This window comes from Artibeus jamaicensis, unplaced genomic scaffold, assembly GCF_021234435.1.
Source record: "Artibeus jamaicensis isolate MK-2021 breed Jamaican fruit bat unplaced genomic scaffold, CSHL_Jam_final contig_1128, whole genome shotgun sequence".
NCBI lineage: Eukaryota > Metazoa > Chordata > Mammalia > Chiroptera > Phyllostomidae > Artibeus > Artibeus jamaicensis.
Genome location: NW_026521220.1, coordinates 2,308,465 through 2,323,923, shown reverse-complemented (window position 1 = coordinate 2,323,923; position 15,459 = coordinate 2,308,465). Strand labels below are relative to the sequence as shown.

General features: G+C 50.0%; 3 protein-coding genes across 4 annotated transcripts in view; 2 read left to right on the top strand and 1 right to left on the bottom strand.

Moving 5' to 3' along the window:
- Window positions 1-1,448: 1,448 nt before the first annotated feature.
- Window positions 1,449-6,002, top strand: CUNH22orf39 (chromosome unknown C22orf39 homolog). The gene is made up of 3 exons (XM_037141604.2): window positions 1,449-1,592; window positions 1,723-1,890; window positions 4,504-6,002. The coding sequence occupies exons 1-3, from the start codon at window positions 1,569-1,571 to the stop codon at window positions 4,630-4,632; spliced, it is 321 nt and encodes a 106-aa protein (XP_036997499.1). The 5' UTR covers window positions 1,449-1,568; the 3' UTR covers window positions 4,633-6,002.
- Window positions 6,003-6,075: 73 nt separating this feature from the next.
- On the bottom strand, window positions 6,076-9,746 carry MRPL40 (mitochondrial ribosomal protein L40). The gene is made up of 4 exons (XM_037141591.2): window positions 8,911-9,746; window positions 8,466-8,549; window positions 7,375-7,533; window positions 6,076-6,510 (listed from the first exon to the last, which is right to left on the bottom strand). Exons 1-4 carry the CDS (start codon window positions 8,961-8,963, stop codon window positions 6,186-6,188), a joined length of 621 nt encoding a protein of 206 aa, XP_036997486.1. The 5' UTR covers window positions 8,964-9,746; the 3' UTR covers window positions 6,076-6,185.
- A 60-nt stretch (window positions 9,747-9,806) lies between these two features.
- LOC119046622 (protein HIRA) overlaps window positions 9,807-15,459 on the top strand; it is a 75,426-nt gene continuing 69,773 nt past the window's right edge. Inside the window, exon 1 of one of the 2 annotated variants that reach the window (XM_053664835.1) lies at window positions 9,807-10,125. In XM_053664835.1, coding sequence (XP_053520810.1) covers window positions 10,089-10,125 — 37 coding nt within the window. In that variant the 5' untranslated portion in view covers window positions 9,807-10,088. The remainder of the gene's footprint in view (window positions 10,126-15,459) is intronic. The other variant, XM_053664838.1, reaches the window with a different exon arrangement.

Below are 15,459 nucleotides of genomic sequence, written 5' to 3'. Positions count from 1 at the left end.
ACACGAACTGATGATGGGGACACTGACCAGGAGTTGGAGGAAGGCCTGCTTGCAGGAGACCCTCGTTCCATCCTGCTGTTAGAAAAGAGCTGTTCTGGGGTGCTTCTCCCGGACAATGTAGGGAGGAATGAGGCTCTCTGACCCCTGGGGTGGGGATGGCCAGGCCCAGCAGGGTCTCCACCTTGTACCAGATCTGCTGTTTGTGGGCAGAGGGGTCCTCTGCACAGGGCTCCCCCCAGCACTCAGAGGAGGAGAGGATGCACCACTCCAGGACATGAGCCCTAGAGCCCACCCATGTAACCTCAGTGAATAAGCATTGATGATTGTCATGATGACCAGGACTGGGCCTTGTGGCCCAAAACACCACTGGTGATGAATGTGGAGTGCTACTGTGACCTACCTGACCATTTACTTAAGGGGTCTCAGCTTCACCAGCAAATGTGGAAGCCCATGCTAGGTAGGCAGCCTCTACTGTCAGGGTCTCATTGCCTGACACATTGTCATTTATGCACAATAAAGAAAGAAGCTGGCCTTGGGTTTTTGTCTGAACTAAGCATCACTTACTGTATATGCATTGAAATCACTACTGTTCTCTTGCTGGAGATGCACTCTTCTGCTCTGGACAGGAGTGGACCCCAGTTGATGGATCTGGTAACACAGTGGGGTCACCTGGAGCAAATGTTCTGGTCATTACTGCTGTACCCTGGCCTGCAGCCTTATTGTCACACAGTGTCTTCTCCAAGCTTGGTCTGTGAGCCAACATGGCAGGACTCCTGATAACATTGCAATTTGCTGGGCTTCTGACCCAGTCTCAGTCCTAGAGGGGGCCCAGCAACGACCCAGCACATGATTAGGTTCGCAGAAGTCAGGGAACCATTGCATTGCTATTGTGGAACTTCCTGTCTCCAAAGTTTTCACTGCTAATCATACAAGCCATCTCTGGACTTGTATCGTGCTGGTCACAGCCTCCATTCTTTTGCTCAGAAAGCCCTTCACTTCCATCCTAGGTTCCCTCCGGAGTTCATCCGGCACCCTAGATACTCAACCCTCAACATATGTCATCCCCAGGCAACCCCGATTATTTTGTGAGTTCATCTCTGACCTTGAGTGGACACTACAGCAGTAGACTTGGCAGGTTCGCAACAGTATGTGCTTACTGCACACTACGTAATTACAATAAATCCAATCTTTGAAATTTATGAAATAATAGCCGCTGAAAAGAACTGGCCTGAGTGGTTTCAGAAACAGCCAACTTAACGTGGCTGTGCGCGCTGGGACGCCTGCCCAGCAGCAGGCGGACGTCCTCTACACTGTTTCTTTGCTGGCTTTTAGCCTCACCCTGCTGGCACACGCCCATCCACAGGGCTCCGCCCCTCCTCGCCTGCACCACCTTCCCCAGCTGTTATTGGCTGCCCCACTTAGATGTCTTGTTTATTGGCGCGACTGAAAGAGGTGGCGAGGATTTAAATCGTCATATCTGAGTTCCTCGGTCTCTCACGTGGTGTTGGCCTAATCAATCTTCATTGGCTAGAGGGCTGAGCAGGCAAGGGTTTGGTACTCCTCTTGACATGGCTGAGGGCGACGGCTGGCAGGTAAGTGTGGTGGGCACCAGGGACCTGCAAGACCTTGTCAGACCGTGTGACCAGCTTACCAGAGCTTTCTCCCGGGACCGGTTCCGGGTGGGCGGCACAGCGCCCGTCTTAGGTGCATCTCTCACTGCAGCCGCCACGCCCCTGCGAAGCCTATCGCGCCGAGTGGAAACTCTGCCGCAGCGCTGGGCACTTCCTGCACCACTACTACGTCCACGGCGAGCGGCCGGCCTGCGAGCAATGGCGACGCGACCTGGACAGCTGCCGCGAGTGGGAGGAGCGACGGAGCGCCGAGGCCCAGGTGCGCCCGGGATGCCGGGGGTGGCGCTGAGCTGCCTGGGCGGATGGCGGGGCACCCTAGTGCACAGGCCATCCCGACCACGTCCCAGGTCCCCGGACTCTGGAAAAGAGCACTGCCGGAGACCTCCCTTTTTTTGTGTGTTTTCTTACTTTCGAGAAATAGCAAAAATTAGTCTATTAACGCGGTTTTCAGACACTGAAGGAAAAGAGGTATAGATTGGTTTGGAAAAAGAGGAGGGTCCCCTTACCTGCAAAGGTGTTGATATTGCTGAATCCTGAAAGACCAGGAACCAGCCTTAGCAGCCCTCTTACAGCCTCAGGGGATCAAGCTAAGGAACAAGGTCCAGGAACGTGGAGCAGAAGGAGGGTGGACTGTAGAAGGGTAGGATGAGGCTGGGAAGGTACCAGACACCTGGTGGGCGTCCAGGGGTGTCTAACCTGCCTCCCGCCGGCCTCATGAGGCTCAGGATGGCTATGAATGCGGCCCAACACAAAATCGTAAATTGACTTACAACATACTGAGAATTTTTTGTGTGGTTACATGTTGCAATGTATTTAATGTGTGGCCCAAGACTTTTCTTCTTCTAGTGTGGCTCAGAGACACCAAAAGGTTGGACACCCTTAGATTCTAGCCTAAATGTGTGCTGAGAAGCATGATTTGATTTGTACCTTTAAAATATCAGTCTGGCTGCCAGGGTGGGAGAGTACATTATGGAGCGCACAGAGACCAGTAAGGAGGTGGTTTTAGTTGTCCATGCATTCAGCAGATATTTGATCCTGTGGGGCACTCTTAGGGATACAGGAGTGTTGAGAACAGAGCACCTACACTCCTAGCACCTACATTCTAGAGCACAGTGGTGCCTCAGAGCTGTTGTGGGTGGGGAGATGGATAGAAGCTGTGAGGGTGCATGGGGAGGTACCTGGGGAAGGGTAGCCTGCAGGACTGGTGGCTGCTTCAATGTTGTTAAGTGTATCTTATTATTGAAAGAAACAAACTGATACAGAAACCAAGCTACTGTATAAAAGAAAATGTGACAAATCTATAGTAAGTGGAAGTCCAAAAAAAATGGAAAAGATAACTTGTAGCCTGTATGGCAAGAGATTTAGTAACCTTTATATATATATATATATATATATATGAGCTCTTATATATCAGTAAGAAAAATGGAGATGACTTTAGAATAGAAAAGTAGGCAGAGGACACGAAGAAGGCATTCATTCAAAAAGAAAGCCCCCATGGCCTGGCATAGAAGTTGAAATGAGAGTGGGTGGTTTCCACCTAGCCCATGTCGGAGGCGTCCGTAGGAGTTTGGGGAGGCAGGAGTGCTTGCGCAGCATTGGTGGTGTCCAGTGTTCCGACTAAGGTCAAATGCATACCTTTTGACCCATTTTACCTCTAGAAGTTTATACTAGGGAAGTAATTGGGTAACAGAGCACAGTTAAAAGTTCAAAAATGGCCACTTTGTCACTGTTTGTGATAGTGCAAAAACCGAAAGTGTCCTAAATTACTCCGACAGACATTTGACCAAATAACTTCTTCCACACAGTGGAGTATTACATAGCCATTAAAGAATAGGTGGGAACATGTCCTGGTTAAAAACAGTAGCTACTAACATATCCGAGCACAGAAAGATGCCTTGGTGAAAAAAGTGGAAAATATACACTAGCCAGTAGAAGATTACTCCCTCTTTAGGGAAACATGTAATGGCTCTAAAAATTTAGGCCTAACAGTGTGTGGGGGACGCTGCTAACTTCACCTCGGGGGTGAAGGTCTGGGAGTGTTTCACATCTACTTTGGGTTCCTGATCACTTTTCAAACAAGAACAAAAACATCTATTTGAGACAATAGAGCTTAAGAAGAAAACTGAAATTAACATGTGTAAAGAGGCCAGCATAGCTCCTGGCACCTAGCCAGGAAGCCGTGTCACAGTTGTGATGTGTGTTTATTTTGGGGAGAGTGGCATCTGTGGTCTGGATTCTTCCTTGCCCATCCAGGGCTCCCTGGACATGTGTATCTTACCTGGTCTTCCTTCCCCTGGGCCACTCTTTCAGACTCTTTCTTGTCTTTTCTTCCAGCTCAGCTCCCAAGTAGCCTTAGCAGTTGAATCTTATCAGGTCAACCAAAGGCATCAAGCCCTGAGACCTGAGAGAAGATATTTGTGAAATTATGGTGATCTACACAGTACAGTTGATCCTTGAACAACATGGGTTTAAACTGCATGGGTTCATTTATTATGGATTTTTTTTTAGTGGATTCACACTGTTCAAACCTGTGTTGTTCAGAGGTCAACTGTATTTTCCACCCACAACTGGGAATCTGTGTGTGCAGATGGCCAACTGAAAGTATACAGATTTTCAACTATGGGGCAGGTTGGCACCCCTACCCCATGTTGTTCAAAGGTCAATTGTAGTTTCTCACAGTAGCGCAGGATAAAGTATGATCTAGCTCTGTGCATGCTAGTATGGAACAATCGCCAGGGTGCATTAGATGGAAGCAGAGTTTTAGAGTGGTGTGTATCATACGTTCTGTTTGTCTGTGTTTGGGAAGTGGCTGATGAGGAGGGAGGTACAAGGGCATGTGAGGTGTGAAGTGACCAAGGTCTCCCTTGCACAGCGGTCCCTCTGTGAGAGCGAGCGTAGGAGAGTCCAGGCTGCACGAAAGCACACCCTGGTGTGGACCCCAAGGCAGAGCCCCCCTGCAGACTGGCATCTCCCTCTGCCACAGGAGGAGAAAGACAAGTGACAAGCACCTTTGCACAGCTTCCTCTGGTCTGTTTCAAGTGGGGCTGTTGTATGCGACCCTAAGGACTCTGACTTGCCTGAACGTTCCAGTAGTACCTGGGAGCTTCTGCCTGGCTTGAAACACCAAGCACCACATCCCCAGGGCTACTTGCCCAGCCCTCACCTGCATTCCCGGCCCCCTGCTGCCATTGCTCTGGAAGACAGTTTTGCCCACTGCACAGCTTTCAGGAAGCCAAGGGCCATCGCAAATTGCTGCGAGCTACAGGTTGGGCTGTCTCATGCTCTTCCCGCCCACCTCCCAGGGGGACAGCAGCACAGCAGATGGTCATCCTGAGGTCTAGAATTCTCAAGTCAAGTCTTGAGTGGTAGCTATGACCCCTGGGGACACACAGAGGTGTCAGAATGAGGAAACTAAGTGGTCGTGCTGCCAAGAACACCTTGCCTAGCCCTGGTTTGGTGAGGACCATGCATGGCCAGCCACTGCTCACACAGGTTTGGCTATGGCCCGCTCACTCGCTCAGGTCCTCTGCAGACACAGATGGGGCGTACCTCTAGACCAGCATGCTGCACCTCCTAGGCTCACAGGAGGTGAGATTCTAGTTTTTAAGAACTGCACACAGCTAAGGACACACCACCTTCAAAAAAAAGTGTTCATGGATTCTTGGCTGAAGAAACCCAAACCTGGAATTTTGGTCTGCTTAACATTTCCCCTGGTCATTTTTAGAAAATGTGGAGTATGTCAAAGGCTATTTTACACATTAGAGTTAAAAGAGAAGCTGAAATGTAAATCAACAGTTTTAGTTGTTGGGACTGTTAAATTTTCTCATCCGATGTACTCAGACAGTGTTACAGTGAGGTCGTTAAGGTCGGCCGTAACCCCGCATGGCTGGAGAGGGATGACCACGTGAGGACACAGCAAAAAGGTGGCCATCTAGAGGCCAGAGAGGCCCTCAGAGAAACCAGCCATGCAGGCTGGCACTTTGTTCTGGCAACCCCAGCACCCTAATACAGCCACCATCCCAGACTAACAGTACTCAAGTAAGAGTCCTCAGCCCCAGCGGTCCCACCCTCCTGCGGGACACAGCAGCTTTGTTCATTAGTGTGTCCCTGGCCTGCTCCACCTTCTTCAGCCTCCCTCCCCAGCTTAAAATTCGAAGCTGGCCCTGCTGCTGCTGATGTGAAGAAGTTCATATGTCCTGCCTGACCTACCCATGAAGATACAGTGCACACAGCCTGCACATCCTTCACCCGTCTCTTGGGATCATTTTATGCCTCCTGCTGGGGGCATCTGCCCCACAGAACTGGCATCTACCTTTTTACTGGGGGACAATGGTCAAGGTTTGGTCATCCTCTCCCCAGTACCTGGTGAGGAAGGACAGTATCTCTCACCTGTATCCATCCTCAGATGAATTAATTTTGACCCCATCATAACACAAAGAAACACTTGATTACACTTACATTTATTCTCAGCATGGCTCACACTGTGACAAGCAGACCTGAGCCCTGGTCATTCTGGCTCTGAAGGGCAGAGTGTTCAGACAGCTGCCTCCAGCTCTACCTCTTGAATTCCACTTGTGTGTATACCTTGGTGATGTCGTGGTACCTGCCTTCAGGGGGCTGGTAGTTGGAGACTGGTGGTGTGTAAGTTGGCCCTTCTCTCTCAAAGGGGAACAGACTGGGGTCCCTCTTGATGGCCTCCCCATGCAGCTCCTGGGATGTGAGTTTCAGCTCTTGCAGAGCTTCCTGCTGAGCCTCAAGCATGGACTTGATGGCTTCCCTCTCCATCTCATGCTCTTGCTGCTTGTACAGGGACCATTTCTTCAGAAGCAAAGCTCTCCGCTCAGCCTCCTCAAAGGAGAGCTCTACCTGAGGCCGCTGTCTAGGAACACACAAATCCAAAGGTGTGAGCTGGGCAGCACTGACCAGGGAGTCTGGGTGACTGCTTATGGCCTGTGCATACTCCCTGCCAGACACAGATGGAACTTACGAAAGGAACTGAAAGTTTGGGACAAATTAAGAAATGGAATGTTCAATGTGGTGGCAGCTGCTACTGATGCAACGAGCCAGTGACATTTGCTTTACTTGAAGATAAGAGACACTGGTTCTCGGAGGAGACTATGGTAGCACTTCCTCTTTCTTAGGGAGTACTTTTGGTAAGAGGTGACTTTGGAGAAAAATGAAATGGTATAATGAAAACAGACGCCAAAATCCCAGGGAGTCGAGAGCCTATTATCAGCCCCAGAGTACCAAATGACACCTGCAGTGTCCCACTTGTATGGCAAGGTGCTGCTACTTTACAGATACCACATACTTTTATAAGGCAGTAATCCTGCGCACACACAACTGTGAGCATGTGCATCACAAAGCAAGAGGCTAAGGGCATTCTGCCACCAGGATGGGCAGTGCCTGCAGACCCAAGGCCCAAGTCAACAGTCACAAATACAACCTCTTCCAAAAGAACAACTATGAATTTTTGAGCAGCGCTGATAAGAACTTCACTCAAGTCTCTGGTCTGGCTTATCAGACAATTATTCTGAGTTTCTTTCCTACATTCAGCCATTCAAGAGCACCACCCAGGAATATTTTCCAACTCCTGCGAGACATAATCAAGGAGAAAAGGACTCAGCCCAAGTCAGCCTAAGCCTACTGACCCCTTCCCATCACTGGCATGAACTGCAGATACAATCACCTTTAGGCCATGAACTCCTTTGCCCTGAGGACTTCAACCCTAGAGGACCCTTACCTCACTTTATCCAAGAACCTCACAGGTGTAATAAAATCTTCAATGGGAATTAGCTCCTGGCTAGCCTTTTCTAGTCGTCGGATCCTCTTTTTCAAACGGTCTCTCACAGCTTGGTCTTTTTTAGGATCTATCTTCTTCTTCTTCCGCAGAGGTTCTGCTCTAATGGATAAAGCAAACATTAAAAATTTTCCTCTTCAGTCTCACAAACATCCTGAAACATGGCACTAGGTAAAGTACCCCAAGCTTTGAGCTCTTCACTGGGGAGTGGACTGTGTGTACATGACCCTGACCTTGTAAAACGAGTGTGGCAGGGAGATGTCCCCCACCCCAGGGTCCTTGTGAGAACCGTGTGGGCACTGTCAACCCAGGAAGGGGTAGAAAAGCTTCAGGGGTCATCAGGGTGTAAATTAAAGGGAAGTGCTCATCTTTGGTGCTAGAGTACAGGTGTGCCTTGAAAAGGGAAAATACCAACTGATGAACTAGAAGCTAATTACTCATATCTTAAATGAATTTCTGATTTATAAGAATGATTTCAGTAAGAGTAAAACAGCATAAAAATGACTGGCATGTCCCTACTTTGAGGGATTTCTTAATTAATGTTCTCATCCTAGAGTATTCACAAAAGTCTAATTTACACTCAGGAATGCATTTCCCATGGTGGTAATTTACTATTAGGAATAATCAAATCCTCTTAGCAGCAAGACCAGATTTCTTGAATCAAGTCTCTCGAAAGCATCCAGAGTTCCAGGTGGAAAAACTGGTCCTCACACCTCCCCTCACTTCTCCAGGGAGTCAGACATGGAAGGTCCATGGAGAAACAGAAGTTTATGCTTTGCCCTTTAAGACACAAGAATCCATTCAAAGCTAATTAAAGTTTTGTTTAAACTACTTTTACATTTTTTGTTTTCTGATTATAGACACAGCATAACAGAGAATGTTGAAAAGACATTAAAACATCTAGCCAAATTTAACTTGAGAAATCTTGTAGGCTACTAATTTTGTAAACCAAAGACTAGTCTTGCTTTGTTTTATTCAAGTGCCTATCTATGTTCTGCTGACCGCCCCCCGCCCCCCGCCCCAGTTAAGTTTACCTCATGGGAATGAGTTCCCAGAAGGACAGCAATGAGGCTCGCTGGTGGGTGTCTCTAATCTGTGTCTGCCAAGTTCCCAGTCGCCTGAAAGAGATAAGAGTATGTATAAATATCTCATTTTCCCCCAATAAACAAACCCAACCTCCCCTTTCTTTTTAACAGTGCCCTCAAAACCTAAAGCACTTAAAACTTCTAGATGTGACAGCAAGGTCAATGAGGGAGCTTTTTCAAAATCCCCGGGTCACACCCAAAAGCAGTTGCAAGGTCCTGCCAGCCAGTATCGTAGAATTCTCAGCTACAGAAAGAGGCGGGATCTGCCACCTTCTTAGATATCCGTGGACAAGGGCAGCTGCAGAGGAAGCGCAGGCAAGGCCTGTGCTAGCCAGTACGGAGTCCCCCGCGTGTGCCCCGGGCACCCCGCGTCGAGTCTGAGGTCCGTACTCACCAGCACGACGAGCACAGAGCGCGCGCGGTAGATCCCAGCACCGTAGCAGCCATAGCTACGGCTAAGGCAGCCAACCCGCTGCTTCACTGCGCGGACCTCCGCGGTCCGTCCCGCTGTGCTTCGCGATACGGTCCGGCCGTGCTGTCGATCCACACTCCCTAGTTCCGCCCTGGGGCGCGGTTCGCGCGTGCGGGATCACGCTAGGAGGGCCCGGACGTAGTGGCGGCGCGCGGGCACGCCCAGAACGGCGGAATGGATCACTCCTGGCCCTTCCCAGAGCTTGCCCCAGGCGGCCGTGTGTGTCCTCTCTTCTGCCTCGGTCCTGCGTCGCAAGTCCGAACATCACTCCCCTACCTCGTCGGGGTGCACCCCTGCGAAGGCCAAGACTCCTCAGTCCTGCCGAAGTGGCCGTGGGGATAGCCCTCCACTCCAGGTCTAAGTGTCCACGTCTGTGAAAAAGGTCCCCAATCTTCCAATAAACGCGCCGCCTCGGCGCTCCCCTAGTCCCACCGCAGGGTTGGCTCACCCCCCTGCATCCTTGCAACCCCGGGACCGCGGCCGCCCGCCGGTGGCTGCACGTGGCACGGCGCTCGCGAGATGCCCAATAAAACGCGTATTGATGAATGACGGAAGCTAGTTAATTAGTCGGTCCTAACTAGCGTGGTAGAGCTGAAGAGAGGCGGGCCACGCCACTCCGATCTTGTCTGGCTCCGCCGACCTGGGCTGAAACCCGAGGCCCCGGTCGCCCTCCAAGATCCCAGCCGACCCTCCCCCTTCCCCTCTTCTGCTGCTAGGTCCAGGCTGGACCCGAAGCGGAGCTGCCCTGCGCTGCCCCTGCCGGCAGAGGAGCTTTGGCGGCCCCGTCCGCGTGGGGAGCGGTTTCCCGCCGAGGCGATTTGGCAGGTGCAAGCCGTGACTTCCGGCGTTGCCCGGGAGCTGCCGGAGGAGGAGCGGCGCAGGGGATGCGGCTGTGGCGGCGGCGGTGGCGACCGAACGCGGGAGGCGGCTGTGGCGGCGGCCTGGGGCGCGAGCCGGCGATGGCCTGGCGGCACTGAGGGCACGGGGCGGGCGGCAGCTGGAAGGCGGGCGGCGCGGGAGGAAGCGGCGGCGGTGGCTCCATGGCCCGCGCGCGTTGAAGGACGCGGCTCTTGCCTCAACCCGGCGGCGGCGGCCGAACAATGAAGCTCCTGAAGCCGACCTGGGTCAACCACAATGGTAAGTGAACGCAGGGGTCTCGGGAGGCCGAGCCTGGCTTCAGATCCGGGTCTGGAGTCGAGTCGGAGTCGCGCGCAGGCCCTGCCTGCCTCGCTCCCGACGCCTGTGCCCGGTGCCAGAGCCGCGGGGCGGGAGGTAACGGACTTTGTCCTCGGAGCGTGTAGATCGGCGAGCCCCGGCACGTGCTCCGCCTGGCTGCAGCGAAGTCTACCTCTGCCCCCAGCACTTTGGCTGAGCCCTCGACCGCCCACCCGTGGTCCGTGGAGGTGCCGCGGCCTGGCTCTGGGGAGCGGCCCTTGGGCGCCAGCCAGTTCCTGCTACTCGTCTGCATCAGCCAGGATGTGTTCAGATGGTCCGATGTGTGAAACCTGGGCGCAGCCCCCCTTGTAGCCTTTCACTGGCAGGGTGAACACCTGAAATCTGCAAGTCTATGCCATGCTGGAGAGACTGTTATTGCTCCGGCTGAGGCTTGGAGCTGGTGACAGTGCCCCCCAGTTCGGGGACCATGGCTCAGGGCTGAGGTTCCCCAGCCAGTGGAACCACGTTTATTCTGAGCTGGGGCATCAGGGTGACTTGGGTTGAGGCCAATAGGATACAAATGTGTTCTAAGGGAGGGGCTTCCTTAGTTCTGTGGCAGTGCCCCAGTGCACACCCTGGGGGAATCAACTCTTCCAGGCCTCTGGTTGAGAGCAGACTGTGGTACAGAGAAGCCTTTGGTAACCAGCAGTGCTGTCATAGTTCTGCCTTGTTGGCAGCTATAGGAGTTGGTTTTAAACCCCCCCCCCAGGGAGATGAGGGGAGAGAGCCCCCTTCCCCTCCCTCACAGCACGGAAGTCCAGGGAGCACTCCCCAGCATAAGGCCTGTAGCCCTGATTCCAGCCTGTAGGCAGGCTACTGGTAGGCAGACTACTGGTAGGCAGGTCACCCCGATTCTGCCGTGTTCCTCATTTCTACTTTGCAGTGTGACCAGAAGGAGCTCCAGTGTTCTTTTAGAGCGAGTAGAGTAGATGCTTTTGCATCTTTTGTACATGTAGTCTTTCAATTTTGAACCTGATTCAGGGTTGCTCTCTACTGCAACTGAACAGATGTCAGTCAAAAGTGCTCTCCCTTTCCATCTCCTTGTGTGATACCTTTCTCATTTTTCAGGGTCTAGGTGAGGTCACCTTTTCCTTTTGTTACCATTGCTCCTGAGTTACTCCACTAGATGAGGTCTGTCCCTGTAGGTGTACTTTCCGTATGCCCCCCAGGTAAGGACTGCCTCATTTCCCTCTGTATTCCTTGCCACACTTAGGGCATATGATAAGTGTTGGCTAAAACAGATAAGAAAACTGAGGTTTCTGCAATTTATGAAGACACAGCTAGGTTTACTGTGCATGAAAGCAAAAGCTGTGAACTTTTTTTCACTTCTCCTGTGTTGGTTTGCAAGAGCGTTTCTTGATGTGTAGTATGCAGACCTTTCCCTGGAGAACTGGGCAGTTGATCAGTAATTATAAATTATGAATCAGAAACAGAAAGATTTCATTATGAACTAGTTATATAAGTGAATAGCTGAAGGAATTTTTATTTTAAAATAAAATTTTTTTCCCAGATCAGTTTGTGTGTGTGGTCAGTCAACCTTTCTCCAGTGTCTCTTCCACCTCCTGCCATATAATTTCTAACTTTGTGATAAACTCCTTCATAGAATACAAGTTCTGTGCTGTGTAAGCATATGTCAAGATGCTTACTTGATTATCTAGGTACAAACGAGTGAGAGTCTCCAGCCAGGCCAGCAGCCAAACATCCCAGCCTGGCAGAGTGGGCAGAGCAGTGGGCCTGGGCCCCTTGTTGCTATGGCCTCGTCATAGTCCTAGGATGGAACTTGATGATTTCTGCTCTGCCTTCTTCTCAATATAATTGTGGTGTGTGGTTGAGAAGGTAGACACAAAAGTGCACCCCAGACTATAAAATGCAGGACATAATAAAAAAAAATAATTGAGACTCTGGCTAGCTGGGGTTTAACTTTTTTAATACGTGTTCTTTGTTACATTTCCTTTGTTTTAAAATCTTCTGAAATCAACCTTTGTCTCATCAAGTGTTCAGAAGAACTGTCAGGGTGAATTACCACAATCCTGAAGGACATGCTGATGGTTTGAGTCTCCGGCCAGTCCCACTGAGCAGTCCTTTAAAAATGAGTGAATAGTGAGGGCTGCTGGGGCAGAAGCTGCTTAGCCAGAAACCAGAGTGTTGGGTGCTTTGGATTAACAAACTGAAATGACCATGGGACTTTGGAGAGTGCATCATACCACTTTCTGGCTTCCTGTCTCTGCATTTATGTCTCCTGACTTGTTTTGTGGCTTGAACATAATTTACCTGGTGTCTGACAGTCCAAAGAGGGAAGGAGCAGAGAGCCCACAATTGCCCTGTGGTGGCAGGATCCCTTCAGACAGGGTGGAAAGGGCAGATAGAACAAGGCATGGCTAAGGCAGAGCACGAAGTATATGTTGAGGTGTAGGCATACTTTCAGACTTCATTTTCCTGGCTGGTAATCGTAAGACCTTTTCTCTAAGGTTTCTCTAAGGCTGACCTTTTCTCAGCCTCAGCACTGTTGACATTTGGGGCCATACAGTTGTTCTGGGGACTGTCCTGTGTATGGTAAGATGTTAGCATGGCTGGCCTCTACCCATCAAGTGTCAGTGGCACCCATCCCCCCAGTTGTGACAACCAAAAATGTCTCCAGGAATTGCCAGTGTCCCCTGGTGGCCAGAATCACCCCCATTTGAGAATCTCTGCTCTATAAAGATCGGTAAGTTAATAAATCTTGAAGTTATCATACCAGAGTGAAGAGAGCCTTGAATATGAAATTAGAGAAGTCATAGTTTATTAGCTGTAAAATCTTGGGATTATAATTCTACTTTTGGACCTTGTAAAGTTGAATAAATATAAAGACTCATCCCTGTCATTTTACCCTGTACTGAAATATTCAAGTGCCTTAAGGTATATAATAAGAGCTACTAATATTTATAACTTATATAGAAGTTAACTGCCAGGCATTATTCACACATATATTTTACTCTGTATTCTTAGATACAATATTCCTTATATATTTTATTTTATTTTAGGCTTGGCTAACATAAGGGTCATTTCTTAGCTAGGTTATGGCTGTATATTAGTCAGAAAGTAAAAGCAATTGGGTTTTTGGTTGTAGAAAAATGTAGTTTGTATTTAGGAAATTTCGCTGAGGTGGGTTCTTCCCATCCCTGGCCCTTTGTTCTTAAGAGTTTTTCTGGAATTCTCACCCCTGGGGAGACGGCACTGATGCTCAGCTCTTCCGTGAAGCCCATTCTCAACAGAAGGACCAGGACTGAAAGAATGCTCATTCCGCTTTGGCCTCTGGCTCACACAGATGGCAGTGTTGTAAAAGATGTTTGGCAGATTTTCAATAATGGGATAATTTGTCGGTTAATCACATTGCCTTGTAGTGTGTTTTCTCTCTTGTCCAGTGATTGCATTATTTTTCTTCCCTACCCTATCTCATTCCAGAAAGGATTTTTAAGGCATCCTATTGAGACATATTCTGCATCGGAGTGAAAAGAGATAAGTCAGCTTGAAGGGGAAATGTGGGGAGGAGAGCACAACAAGGAAGTCGGGCCTGGGTGTGGAAAGGCCCTGCACAGCTGCTGGGGGGCACTGCAGACCTGCCTCTGAGAACAGGCTGGGAGGGACCTTAATGGTGATATTTTATCATTGCCATGGTTGTTAAGGTGAGCTTTGCAGTTGCTCTAGATCAGAGGTTCTCAAACAGGCCAGTGTCTGGAGGCGTTTTTGGTTTTTACACCTGACGGTGTGGGAGCCACTGGTGTCTAATGGGTAAAGGACAGGACTGCTGCTTACACCCTGCAGCGTGCAGGACGTATGCACTCACACTACCAAAGAATCGTTGGGCCCAATACGTCAGTAGTGCCGGGGTCAAGAAATCCTGCTCTAGATAAAAGTATCTTCATTGCTGTTTGTTTTTTCCTGTATTTGTCTCATCAATCCAACTGGATTGTGTCTCGAGGACAAGAGTTTTGCGTTTTATTTTGGAGTCTTGTTCTTGAGTCTCTGTGCTCTGCCGCTCACCAAATGTGTCATGGAAGGTTCTTTTGATCTCTTCCTGGTCTGTTAAATGAAGCCAGTAACACCTGCCTCACCTGCTGCCTGTGAGGGCTCAGGAAATGTGAGCTGTCTTCACACTGTTGGTCACTGACTTCTGCCTGAAGACAGTAGGTGATTTAATAAAGTAACCAGAATACATCTGAAGAGGATTTAGAAGAAAACTGGGTGGGATTTTGCCTTGGATAATATACATGTGGATTTTTCACTGATTTATAGCCAGACATTGAACCCTTCTAGAGAGAAGTTCTGTGGGGGTCAGAGGTACATGATGCTAGCCTGTGTGTGGAAAGCTATGAAGTAGGTGGGAGAGAGGGGTGGATCTACACCACATTCTAGAATGCAGGACGGAGGGAAACCAGAGCTAAATGCGTGAGCTGCCATGGCCCCAGGGAGGCGGCCTGCTTTGTGGTGTGCCCTTGGGTTGATCCTTGACCACAGGACTGTAATGGTGCAAAGGGCCCTGCTGCTGTGGGAGTGTCTGGAGCAAAGGCCCAAGGAGGGCTGACAGCATTTAAGAGGAGACAGAGCATGTTAGTGCATGACCGAGCAAATGAGGGGAGAGAATGGTAGGCAAAGCCTTAAGCACCTTGAGAGAAGCTTAGACTTTCTACTAGGGGGCTGGGGGAGGGGCACACTGAGGTTTCTGAGGACGCTGGATGTAACATCCTGTGTCTCCAGAAGACCCCAGAGGAGTTAAGACCGTTCATTCCCTGGGTCTTGGTGAGAGATGAGGGAGATATGGAGGTCAGTGCGGGGGCGGGGGGGGGGGCGGTAAGGAACGGACACGCACTGAATATAGGGAAGAGGCAGGTGAGTATAGATTTGAGTCACTCTCGGTTTTTTTTTTTTAATTGTTGTTCAAGTAAGTTTTCTGTCTTTTACTCCCATCCCAGCCCCCCCCCCCGAGTTTATTTCTTTAGTATGCTAAAGAAAGTAAGAATGAGGGCTAGAACAATTGGAGTTTCTTTAACATTTGTTTTTCTCTAAGAAATGGTTGAAAAGATGTTTTCACTTCATGAGCACAATTATAGTTTACATTTCGGAGGGACCTCTGGGCAGCACCTGGCTTTGGCCACTGAGGGGACCTGCTGCCAATTGCGCTGATCTTGGGCCTTGTCAGTGACTGCAGAGAGAGCCCTGCCTGCCTTGACCCCTCCTTTTCCTGCATTTCCCCTCCTTTTCCCCAGAGGTTGCTCAGCT

Coding starts and splice junctions, on each gene's coding strand:
- CUNH22orf39 (XM_037141604.2), top strand. CDS start 1,569: ATGGCTGAGGGCGACGGCTGGCAG. Junction 1,593..1,722: donor CTGAGGGCGACGGCTGGCAG/GTAAGTGTGGTG, acceptor CTCTCACTGCAG/CCGCCACGCCCCTGCGAAGC. Junction 1,891..4,503: donor GACGGAGCGCCGAGGCCCAG/GTGCGCCCGGGA, acceptor TCCCTTGCACAG/CGGTCCCTCTGTGAGAGCGA.
- MRPL40 (XM_037141591.2), bottom strand. CDS start 8,963: ATGGCTGCTACGGTGCTGGGATCTACCGCGCGCGCTCTGTGCTCGTCG. Junction 8,550..8,910: donor GCTCTGTGCTCGTCGTGCTG/GTGAGTACGGAC, acceptor TATCTCTTTCAG/GCGACTGGGAACTTGGCAGA. Junction 7,534..8,465: donor TGGGAACTCATTCCCATGAG/GTAAACTTAACT, acceptor TTTATCCATTAG/AGCAGAACCTCTGCGGAAGA.